Source organism: Ruditapes philippinarum, unplaced genomic scaffold, assembly GCF_026571515.1.
Source record: "Ruditapes philippinarum isolate M1 unplaced genomic scaffold, ASM2657151v2 ctg79_1_1_1_1, whole genome shotgun sequence".
Classification (NCBI taxonomy): Eukaryota; Metazoa; Mollusca; class Bivalvia; order Venerida; family Veneridae; genus Ruditapes; species Ruditapes philippinarum.
In genome coordinates, this window is record NW_026864538.1 from 179,845 (window position 1) to 193,075 (window position 13,231).

Here is a 13,231-nt window from a genome sequence, read left to right on the forward strand (position 1 = left end):
TAGTGAATTACATAACTAAAGTAAAGAAGTATTAAAAATAATCCAGCTCGAAAAAGTGGATTTAATATTTAGCCTTGTAAAACTTAAAATTTTAAGATGTAAAATTAAAGGCACTGACATCAATTATTAACAAAGCTTTTTAAAAATCAGAATAAGACACGGAAACTTAATTGAGTTTTTTTTTCTAAAGTATTTGGGGAAATGGTATATCACGCCCAAGTACCATACAACGTATTTCATCACAATAACATTCAGTAAATACATGTACACATTGCACACCTATTTCCTTTATTTACATTATAGTTTTAACAAACATGCCGCGACTGGTCAGCAAAATCAATTTATGGATTGTAGTAATAATATTATTTTATTACAACTGTCCATTATTCAAACTGACCCTAAATTTAAAATCAATAGTGTTTTGTCACCAATATCGATTTCCTTTTTATTTTTATTTTTGAAAAATAATCCCGTTAAATCGCGCTTGACCATTGAAACATTTAAGTTGCACTACAGTTTACAATAACTTTTGCTATAACACGGAAGGAGAAATAAAACATGAAGGGGAAAGTTAAATATCTAATAGTTGTTCTTGTTGTGTTGCAAGGAATTTTATTATTTACCTATGTAATGTTTTATCAGAGTAGAGGTTATTCTGCCAGTATTTCTGTTGTACATACGCCTGTCGGGAAAAAAGACGTTGTTACTAATCGTGATCAAATTAAACAATTGATACAACCAAAACTGAAATCAAAACAGGCAGGCGAAAAGAAAGATGTAGGCGTTCAAGTTCCGAATAAAACAATATTTGTTGACGAACGAAACGGCGAATGTAATGGAACCAAATTTCAGTATGAACATATTGATGATACATCCTGGTTCCCTGTAGACAAAGGGAACAGTATGTTTGTTTTCTCAGCATATTACATTAAGGCAAGAAGGAAAGTGTTTATTATAGGCGCAAAACAAAAATCAACACAAAGGTGTATATGTCAATTCTGGTACCCATATGGAAGTAAAGGAAATATGCGCATGACTGAACATCCGGCGCTTTCCAAAATGCGGTCGGAGGGCAAAAGTAAACTGTAAGTTATCATGTAAATTGTTCGTTCATTCGTTCATACCATATTTCAGTAAAAAAGTCGACCATAAGTGTTAAGTTTTAGCTTATTTGTTATTAAAGATTTAGAAGAATAAAAATGTTACAAAAATAATTCTTTTAAGTTATATATATGTGGTATTAAACCAACACGGCTAGCGATCCTTAGATTACTAGTTCGACGCGTTATGAGTAACCACGTGGCCATGCCGCCACCACGTGGGATTCTCAGTCAATGACTTTAAGTTAAAAAAAAGCCACTGTCCGAAACATTTAGCCTCAAGTCAATTTCTCGTCAGACGAATCAGTGTTAACAGTAAACAGATACATAACGATTTCCAATGTCATATTTTACATATCAAAAAGTTTCTCTTATTTCGATTCATGCCTGTTAATTAATAATGAATGTTGTTATATATGCACATTTTCGTCCTTTGCAGATATTTAGCAACAGTGTTTGAGTGTTTTCTTGGAGCAGATCAAATACCCTCTTACATCTCGCTTGTAACGAGATCATGCGAGACTCCACTAAACATGCTTGCCGTGAAAAATGTTTCAAAACCTATCAAATATAAAACGCGTTTTTCAGTATGCCTGTCTCCGCTGTATTTTAACTACAGCCGGGCGTATGAACTTGTGGAGTGGATTGAACTAAATAGAATACTCGGTGCCGAAAAATTCACTATTTATAACATTTCAACTTCAATCAATGTCGATAAAGTGCTTGAATATTATTCAAAACGAGGCTTGGTGGAAATTGTGCAATGGAGATTACCAATGAGAGTAAGTAAATGTCCCGGTGACCAATCGGACATTCATTACTTCGGACAAACAGCTGCTTTGAATGACTGCCTATTTCGAACTAAACGTGACTCGGAATATTTAGTAAACGTGGACTTAGATGAGTTCATTATTCCCCATGGTGAAAACCTGTTTAACTGGACACTAACAATAAAACCATATGAAAACATTTACAATGTTTTTATGTTTAAAAGTACGTATTTTAGAAAAGAATGGAAAAGTATTAAAAATGACTTCCCTGAACAGGACCAAGCGGAAAAGTATAAGCTGGTATCGCTTAAAGTAATAGAGCGTGAAGGTAGGATATTTCCTGCAAAACGCCGGACCAAATATATTGCACGGACAGCATCAATTGATGTAATACAGATTCACGAAGTTCCGGGTTCACATACGGCAATTATTCCTCCTTCAGTTGCTCTTTTACATCATTATAGGAACTGGTTTAATCAGCTAGATAGAAATGGATCTGTGGAGGATAACATTGTACGTCAGCTTTATGGGACACAGTTAATAAATCGTGTACGAATTGTGTGGAATGACCTTCATGGTGTACAAATGGAACTATGAAAGTTAAATGAACAATTATAACGTGGAATTAAAGTACTAAAATACAGTTTCATTTAATATTTTACACAACAGATGCCACCATTGATATCATGTATACGGTATACATGTATATAAATTGCAAACAATTTCATTCCATCAGAAAAGCAGTCCTCAACAATTCCCTTTTCTGCGTGCATGTAGTGTTATTATAATAACAAACTTGTTGGAGTCCCTACCAATATATAGATAATTCTGTAATCAATATGTTACAATTATGTTATATCTGATGGCGGCCATCTCTTTGTTTTATCTTTTAAATGTTTAGTCAGTAATAAATCAGGCAAAATTTATATCAGGCAAAATTTATATATGTATGTGCATTTATATTTACATCTTTCTATTTTTATGAATATACGCGTATTGAATTTGATTTTAATTTCAAAAATATATATATGTATTTCCATTTGATATCTATCTTATACACTTGTTTAATTGTAATCAAGCAAACTTGTCAGCTAATAATTGTAACCCACGGTGTACGATTACATGTTAGAATGTCCTTTACTGAACACCGAATTCAACCATATGGGGTAGAACATCTGCACACTTGCTGATCCGGTCGTCCTACCCTTATTAGCGTCTTTTCTTGCAGAGTCTTCCTTGACAAGGTTCTTCGGTCAGTGGAGGTAAGCAAACGACAATACCGCCAAAACATCATCTAACCCCCCGTTCACACAGAGCTGCGACTTTAGGACGATCATGCCGATCAAGCCACGATCTGAAAAAGTATTGGATCGGGGCCGATCGGCGTCAAAATCGAACAATTTGGCAAATTTTGGTCTTCATTACGACTGTACTCTACGATGCTCCCACGTCAAACGCGCTGCTGACACGCTTCTACAACGATGTTACGCTGACCGATGCCGACCAGCGGCCGCGTTTACTGCGATTATACTACGCTGCCGCTACAACATTCAAGCTCGCACTACGACGCTACGCAGACCTAGAAGACTGTACAACGATATCGCTACGACGGTGCCGATCATATCACGCTTGTAGTACGCTACTGGTACGATTTTGGCGATGATATATATATCTTGTGTTTCAAAATATTATTTTTCATTTACTTCCATACTTCAAACATGAACGGACGTATTAATTCTGAGCTTCACTTCATTAATAACAAATATTGGTTGAAATTGAAATTGCACAGATTGTTAACAGGCCGAGGCCAAGAAGATACTGGGTACGACCATGGCTATCTGCAGATAGGAGGCTCCAGTTTGGACAATATGATACATTGATGAGAGAACTACGAATGGAAGACACCACTTCCTCAGATTATGATTGGTCAAATAGCAGCGCTATAAAAATAAACTGCTACCTGACAGGTCGTGGTATGATCGTCGTAAGGTCATGGTAGGTCTTCGTAGGATCGTCATGAACGTAGAGAGATCGTAGTGGGAACGTAGTAAGAACATAGTGGGGACGTTGTAGAAGCGTACTCGGTATGTCTCCGGCTGCACTACGCTTTTACTGCGCCTTTACTACGATTATGAAGAACTATCCACGATGCTTCCGCGCTGCTTGTACGATTACGGCGCATCTACCACGCTCTTTTTACGACTTTACCTAGATTCTTGTTGGCCACGATGCCGCTACGCTTGTTTTGAGCACGTTCAAAATAAACGTGGCGAAAGCGTAGAGCTTTCCGATCATGAAGACGCTACCGCGATCATACTGCGCTTATGTAGACTCCACTACGTTTCTCCTGCGATTTGCCACGATCGGCCACGTTTTCGGTCACGCTTTGATCGTAGTAGAAGCAGCGTCTATGTGTGAACGGGGGGTTACAAAATCTGCCATTGTAACGCCACCTTCCCGGGTTAAAAACGACAGGTCAACCTGATATTTGTGATGATTTGACCTTGACATTGGAATGTTTGTCACTTTAATTCATGCGACCTCCCCACGTTCCTACGTAGTTGTTTCCCTTTTCTTCGCTACAACAGACCACTGCCATTACAAGTGTTTTATTAAAACTTTGACACAATTTAATACAGAATAATTATTTTGATAGGGATATATTTTCGTGTATATAATTGATTGATAACTATCCGCAACTAGATTGCTTAAATTGAATAGACAAACAATGTAATATGGATTCGTTCGGTCCTATACATAAGAGGTTGCTAGTAAAGCGAAAGTAGAATGTTTGCAGCAATCCACAAAGCCAATTTAAAATCAAAATCAAAACTGTTTCGCCCTTTTAGTCAATCTTCGAAAGAGACCTTGAACACTATTGTATAAATACACAGAACGACAATTGCCAGTTTATATTGATAGTTTTCAAATATAATTTTAGGCCTTTATTTCCTTTGAATTTCTATTTTATTTTGCAAGAAAGGGGTTTGTCCAGGATGTTTGGATTTTGGAATTACTTTAAAAGCGAAATGGTCCAATACCATTTTTGGATTATAGCCGAAATGGGCTCTGATTTGATAATAAGTTATAGAAGACTGTCTGAAAAGAGTTTGTGATATGGTATGGTTGAGTATACAACTGCCTTCATGACTGTAAGTGCAAGCTCAAAATCAATTCCGTGGTTCAGAGCGTTGTTACTTCGCAAGTTTAAATCCCAGTCAATGCTGTATTTTTATTCGCTGCATTTGTACCTGTTACAAACAGTTATGTACAAGGTCAAACAAGGTTAGTGTAATCTAAAGGTAATTGAACATTTATCAATTGCTGATTGCCCACATGCTTAAAACTAGACATGTACAGTTACTATTTATGTAAAAAGTTGGATGATTATGTATAGGATATCGACCGAGTACGAGGTCTTTCTGTTTAGGAAAGACCTGGTCACGAATTTCATGTGACACCGAGAGCGCGTAGCGCTCGAGGTGTTTCATGAAATTCGTGACCAGGTCTTTCCTAAACAGAAAGATCGATGTACGAGGCCGATATCCAACTTACACACCCATAGGAACTCGAGAACGGGACCGCAGATTGCGGCGTATATTTTCAATCGTGTAACGGTTTTTAAAAACGTTTCTGCTACATCTAAATATATTTTAGTATTATCCGAGTGTATGGACTCAAAAAATATATTATCAATTGAACCCAATCTGTCTCTTTTAAAACTGGTCAAATTTTACGGTATTATAAAAAAAGACAAGGAGTGACATCCGCCATTTGCCGCAACGTTTTCGGCATGAGTTTTTCCCCTTTGGCTACAATTGATTACTATTTTTTCAGAATTTTGTTCACGTTATTTTTGTCAACTATCAGGTATCGTCCGGATATAACGTTAACGGTTTATAGTTTACACGTGTTGACATGTATAGGCGGCATTATAACGGGCGTATTCGTGTATTGATTTGTTAAAATGGAGAAAACAGACACTTTAGTAATATGGTCCAACTGATTTTGCCTAACTGAAAAAAGGAATATTAAAACATGATCCATAGATAAATATTTTAGGCACTCATCTCGTATTCATTACTAGAAAAATTAAAACAAAAGTCAAGCATATCAAGGGGGATAACTTACGCCGAACGTTGCGGCAAATGGCGGATGTCACTCCTTTCTTTTTTCAATATACCGTAAATTTGACTGATTTTTAAATTAGCAGATTATATTAAATTGAGATTAGATAATTAAAGACCACCCGCTCGCATAATATGAAAAGATATTCAAAGGTCGGACAAACTATATGTAAAGCCGGTAAGGATTCGGATTTATGCGCCGCAATATGCGGTCCTGTTCCAGAGTTCCTATGTTACACACCGTCAAACTATTGGCTTGAGCAATGGCTGATCCGAAACATTTGATGTAATGCACAAAGATAATTTTTAACACAGCGCATAAACAGGTAAGCTTTTATCAACGTTCTGCTTTTATATAGTATATATTTTGCATTTAACTTTGTTTTTTTTTTTAAATAATAATAAAAAGGCTAAATGTGTAATTTGTCAATAATAAAGTGAATGGGTCTGTAATTGAATTTATGTAAAAGAATGAATAATTGTGTTGATAGTATTTCGTATCAGTCATTTCAAATTCTAGAACATTTGCTCCCCCCGAACAGTTGCCCTCTCGGACGTATGCCCCCCTTTTTTTTGCTTGTAACTTGTCAGAGGTCATCTCGTGTATATATTTTATGTATTTTATTTTTTTATTTATAGATGCTAATTTTTAAGTTTTCACAAATTTGCGCGAGATTTTTTGTTTATTGAAGCAAAATGGAATTTCGACAATAGGCGATGAATTTTAATTTTTGTAACAAACAATTCAACAATTAAATTTTTTAACATTTTTAAAACATGGGGGTGATGGCACCAACCCTTCCAAGGATATGGGGGGGGGGGGGCAATGTCCGCCACTGCAAAAAGGGAGCAAACTCCGAGGGTGCAACTGTCTGAGGGGCAAATGTCCGATACCCAGCACACCATGAAAGACTTACATATGTATATTGTTGCATGACAAGTGTAAGATACATGATCCGAAATTATATTTTATATAGCAGATTATAAAGTGTTCTAGAATAAAAATAATGAAAATAAATTTTTAAACTAAATCACTTATAACTTTATATTAACATTTCTTTTTCAACATTTCTTTTAATAATATCCTAATCGTTTTTGTCGATATTTTAATAACTAATGGGAGATGTGTGTCCATTGTAGACCAATCCACTTTGAGTACTTGTATCTGCATGTCACTATAAGCAAGGTTTGGATTATATCTTTAACATTCTTTGAACCTAAGCCCTGGATTCGAAGGTTTTCAGGGGAAATCAGTTTTGATTTTTCGCGGGTTGAATAGAAAGGTAGGATAAAGCCAAACTAAAAGAGGGGGTGGGGACGGGTTAACGGGGATTTAACAATCTGATTGATCCTGAGGGTGGGAATGTAACCAGGGACTTTGCTATGAACTGTCGGTAGCTGCGGTTTCCTAGGCAAAGCGTATATCAAATGGACGTAATTTGAATCACAAATGAGACGGACATATTTATGTTATATTTTTCGATATGAAAGTTTGGTACAATTTTTATTTACTATGATTTTTTGTGGATTAGATGATTTAGAATCGTGATAAGTATATGGTCGGTGATAACTGTTATAGTTTCATAGAAATGAACTTAAAGCACCCATTTTTGTTATATTGTGAAATTAATGACAGAAGAAGCGCTTAGATTACTATTTTTTTTGAAAAATGACGCGATTAGAAAAATGTTAAATGTTTCCTAACTTTGATATGCTATCCATTTATTTCATTCAAAGATTTAATATAGAAATGTTGGAATAATTATAAACATTATCTTGTTTAAAAGAATGTATCCAGATTTTGTCAGACAGGAATATTATGACAATCATTTATTTACATTTTATTTTCAATTTTTGATTGCATTTCATGTTTTCTTTGTCTACGCATAGGCAGGTCTATTTTTTCACGTGTTTTTCATGACCGGGTCTGTCTGACTAGAACAGACCTGTGCACGTGCAAAAGATAGACCTCATAACGGACTTTCTTTTGTTAAAACAGGTCTATCCGAAAAATATAGACCTGTCACAAACAATAGAGGAGGTGTAAGTATAGGATATCGACCGAGTACGAGGTCTATCTGTTTAGGAAAGACACGAATTTCATGTGACACCGAGAGCGCGTAGCGCTCGAGGTGTTTCATGAAATTCGTGACCAGGTCTTTCCTAAACAGAAAGATCGATGTACGAGGCCGATATCCAACTTACACACCCATAGGAACTCGAGAACGGGACCGCAGATTGCGGCGTATATTTTCAATCGTGTAACGGTTTTTAAAAACGTTTCTGCTACATCTAAATATATTTTAGTATTATCCGAGTGTATGGACTCAAAAAATATATTATCAATTGAACCCAATCTGTCTCTTTTAAAACTGGTCAAATTTTACGGTATTATAAAAAAAGACAAGGAGTGACATCCGCCATTTGCCGCAACGTTTTCGGCATGAGTTTTTCCCCTTTGGCTACAATTGATTACTATTTTTTCAGAATTTTGTTCACGTTATTTTTGTCAACTATCAGGTATCGTCCGGATATAACGTTAACGGTTTATAGTTTACACGTGTTGACATGTATAGGCGGCATTATAACGGGCGTATTCGTGTATTGATTTGTTAAAATGGAGAAAACAGACACTTTAGTAATATGGTCCAACTGATTTTGCCTAACTGAAAAAAGGAATATTAAAACATGATCCATAGATAAATATTTTAGGCACTCATCTCGTATTCATTACTAGAAAAATTAAAACAAAAGTCAAGCATATCAAGGGGGATAACTTACGCCGAACGTTGCGGCAAATGGCGGATGTCACTCCTTTTCTTTTTTCAATATACCGTAAATTTGACTGATTTTTAAATTAGCAGATTATATTAAATTGAGATTAGATAATTAAAGACCACCCGCTCGCATAATATGAAAAGATATTCAAAGGTCGGACAAACTATATGTAAAGCCGGTAAGGATTCGGATTTATGCGCCGCAATATGCGGTCCTGTTCCAGAGTTCCTATGTTACACACCGTCAAACTATTGGCTTGAGCAATGGCTGATCCGAAACATTTGATGTAATGCACAAAGATAATTTTTAACACAGCGCATAAACAGGTAAGCTTTTATCAACGTTCTGCTTTTATATAGTATATATTTTGCATTTAACTTTGTTTTTTTTTTAAATAATAATAAAAAGGCTAAATGTGTAATTTGTCAATAATAAAGTGAATGGGTCTGTAATTGAATTTATGTAAAAGAATGAATAATTGTGTTGATAGTATTTCGTATCAGTCATTTCAAATTCTAGAACATTTGCTCCCCCCGAACAGTTGCCCTCTCGGACGTATGCCCCCCTTTTTTTTGCTTGTAACTTGTCAGAGGTCATCTCGTGTATATATTTTATGTATTTTATTTTTTTATTTATAGATGCTAATTTTTAAGTTTTCACAAATTTGCGCGAGATTTTTTGTTTATTGAAGCAAAATGGAATTTCGACAATAGGCGATGAATTTTAATTTTTGTAACAAACAATTCAACAATTAAATTTTTTAACATTTTTAAAACATGGGGGTGATGGCACCAACCCTTCCAAGGATATGGGGGGGGGGCAATGTCCGCCACTGCAAAAAGGGAGCAAACTCCGAGGGTGCAACTGTCTGAGGGGCAAATGTCCGATACCCAGCACACCATGAAAGACTTACATATGTATATTGTTGCATGACAAGTGTAAGATACATGATCCGAAATTATATTTTATATAGCAGATTATAAAGTGTTCTAGAATAAAAATAATGAAAATAAATTTTTAAACTAAATCACTTATAACTTTATATTAACATTTCTTTTTCAGCATTTCTTTTAATAATATCCTAATCTTTTTTAGCGATATTTTAATAACTAATGGGAGATGTGTCCATTGTAGACCAATCCACTTTGAGTACTTGTATCTGCATGTCACTATAAGCAAGGTTTGGATTATATCTTTAACATTCTTTGAACCTAAGCCCTGGATTCGAAGGTTTTCAGGGGAAATCAGTTTTGATTTTTCGCGGGTTGAATAGAAAGGTAGGATAAAGCCAAACTAAAAGAGGGGGTGGGGACGGGTTAACGGGGATTTAACAATCTGATTGATCCTGAGGGTGGGAATGTAACCAGGGACTTTGCTATGAACTGTCGGTAGCTGCGGTTTCCTAGGCAAAGCGTATATCAAATGGACGTAATTTGAATCACAAATGAGACGGACATATTTATGTTATATTTTTTCGATATGAAAGTTTGGTACAATTTTTATTTACTATGAATTTTTTGTGGATTAGATGATTTAGAATCGTGATAAGTATATGGTCGGTGATAACTGTTATAGTTTCATAGAAATGAACTTAAAGCACCCATTTTTGTTATATTGTGAAATTAATGACAGAAGAAGCGCTTAGATTACTATTTTTTTGAAAAATGACGCGATTAGAAAAATGTTAAATGTTTCCTAACTTTGATATGCTATCCATTTATTTCATTCAAAGATTTAATATAGAAATGTTGGAATAATTATAAACATTATCTTGTTTAAAAGAATGTATCCAGATTTTGTCAGACAGGAATATTATGACAATCATTTATTTACATTTTATTTTCAATTTTTGATTGCATTTCATGTTTTCTTTGTCTACGCATAGGCAGGTCTATTTTTTCACGTGTTTTTCATGACCGGGTCTGTCTGACTAGAACAGACCTGTGCACGTGCAAAAGATAGACCTCATAACGGACTTTCTTTTGTTAAAACAGGTCTATCCGAAAAATATAGACCTGTCACAAACAATAGAGGAGGTGTGTAACAATGGGTCAAATAACTAAATGATTACAACTCTTTGTTTACTTTCATACTGATATTTACGATAAGTTAGATAGTTGGTTGTTGAAAATAAACTAAATTATTATCAATATGAGATATGTAAATTTTGATGCGCTTTCTTGTACAGATTTATATACGGATATGTTTACGCTATTATATGAAAGTATGTTAATTACTTTCAACGCTTGAATGTTAACTTTAAAGAAGTCAATATGTTATGAAAAGATGACAGACATTGAGAAACACAATATGTCTAGTAAAATAAGGACTAATTTGATATGGATATTAATCGTGAACATTGCTTTGGTTATTCTTTACATGTCTGTTTCTAACAAAATATATTCATCCGATATTGAGAAATCTTTAGTGCACGAAATATACAACAATAAAGGAATTATACATATAAGCAACCGGACGGTTAACAGACGAAAGAAAACGGAAATTTATCCAGAAAAAGTTGTTAGCGGTGATTGTACCGGACTTCTTTTTCCGGCGCACTTATCACCGGAAGTAACATGGCGTCCAGTAAACCCAGAAAACTCGGCTTATGTATTCTCTATGTATCATTTAAAGGACAAAAGTAGACTTGTTATCATCGGAGCTAAAGAGAAAGATTATACAACTTATTATTGTCAGATGTGGTACAGTTTGACTACAAACCGTTCTTATCACATGGTCCAAAACCCAGCCAGAGCGGCTGTTTTGCCAGAAGGCCACGGGAAAAAGTGCGTTTGTGTTTTATTTTCTTACATTTTTAACAAAAATTTTCTTTTCTTCATGCTTACATTGAAAATATTACTAAATTTATTGAACTCGTTGGAATGATTCAGTACTGATCCTACATTCATTCCATATCCTCTTTTAACAGTTATATGGTATTAAAACAGACTGATTCTAATCTGCTGTTGAAAGATGTTTTACAGCAAAGTAGATTAATGTATGTAATTAATATCTTTTATATAAAATCTACATGTATTTTTCCAGATATTCTGCATCAATATTCGAATGTCAGCTGCAATCATCTAATCTACCAGACTATGTTTCCGTGGTCAATCAAAGTTGTGGAATTCCACTTCATATTCTAAATGTTGTCCCAAAAGAAAAGAAAGTTGCACAAAAACGACTGTTCACAGTATGCCTGGCCCCTCTAAATTTTAATTTCGATAATGATTCACAACTTATTGAATGGATAGAACTGAACAGAATTCTCGGAGCGGAAAAATTTATAATATACAACTTTTCATCTTCCGTTAGCGTTAAGCGCGTGCTTGATTTCTACTCAAAACGAGGCTTAACGGAAGTGGTGCAGTGGCAGGTACCAATGGCGGTTGATACTTATTCAGCACAAAACATTTCGGCCGATATTCATTATTTTGGCCAACTCGCTTCATTAAATGATTGCTTATACAGAAACAAAAACATTTCGGAATTTATTGTTAATTTAGATCTCGATGAATTCATAATCCCGCAGTCGGAGGAAATACTTACTTGGTTAGATATGTTAAAACAATTATACCAACAGGAGAGACATGCATTTTCAGCATACCTATTTAGAAACACATTCTTCTGCTTGGAATGGAATAACTCACTAATATCCACATTAAATACATCTTTTATAAAACATTACAACTTGGTTACGCTTCAAAAACTTGAACATGATAAAAATATTTTTCCAGCAAGAATAAGGTCGAAGTATTTTGCACGAACTTCTCGTGTATCAAATATAATGATACATGATATTCTTATGATACCGTATAAACAGCATTTTGTCGTACCTCCAACTATAGGACTTCTACATCATTACAGAAATTGTGAAGATTTATTCGTTTCTTCGGATGAAAGAAAACTCGTCACAACAGTAATGGATAAGTACGGAAAAACTTTAATTCATAATGTTTTAGGTGTTTGGAAAGAGTTGGGGAAAATCAATTAATAGCAAATAATGATTATCTTCCATAGAAAACAGTTGTCATAGAAATTATGAAATCAAGCGTGGTTAAGTATATTTAATGCATTTATAAACTGTTACTGAATACACGTCATGTTTGCAAGGACGGAACGTTTCATGGTATTATTATGTAACAATTTGCTGGTAAAATATACTTAACTTGTCAATGGTTGGCAAAAGATATGGTGGCTGATAAAATGCAAATCATAGTAATTCCGTATTAATAATTACAAAATTGTTTATCATGAAAGAGCTTAATACTGTATATCATTAGAAAGGTCTGTAAACTCATATTTCACACATTAAATATAAATTTTCAAAATGTTTTCCTTTTTTCTAAGTCAAGGGTTGAACTTGGACCTTTCCGTCAAACTTCGGACAAGAATATCAAAAAAAAAATAAATTTAATAGTTTAGTTAAGGTTGAACATCACAAAATAAATTGATG

At 34.7% G+C, this 13,231-nt stretch overlaps 2 protein-coding genes across 2 annotated transcripts; both read left to right on the top strand.

Moving 5' to 3' along the window:
* The first annotated feature begins 558 nt into the window (after positions 1-558).
* Positions 559-2,853, top strand: LOC132725993 (uncharacterized). Its single transcript, XM_060711222.1, has 2 exons — positions 559-1,085; positions 1,540-2,853. Exons 1-2 carry the CDS (start codon positions 559-561, stop codon positions 2,465-2,467), a joined length of 1,455 nt encoding a protein of 484 aa, XP_060567205.1. The 3' UTR covers positions 2,468-2,853.
* An 8,118-nt stretch (positions 2,854-10,971) lies between these two features.
* LOC132726007 (uncharacterized) lies at positions 10,972-13,107 on the top strand. Its single transcript, XM_060711247.1, has 2 exons — positions 10,972-11,561; positions 11,821-13,107. The coding sequence occupies exons 1-2, from the start codon at positions 11,026-11,028 to the stop codon at positions 12,767-12,769; spliced, it is 1,485 nt and encodes a 494-aa protein (XP_060567230.1). The 5' UTR covers positions 10,972-11,025; the 3' UTR covers positions 12,770-13,107.
* The last annotated feature ends 124 nt before the right edge of the window (positions 13,108-13,231 follow it).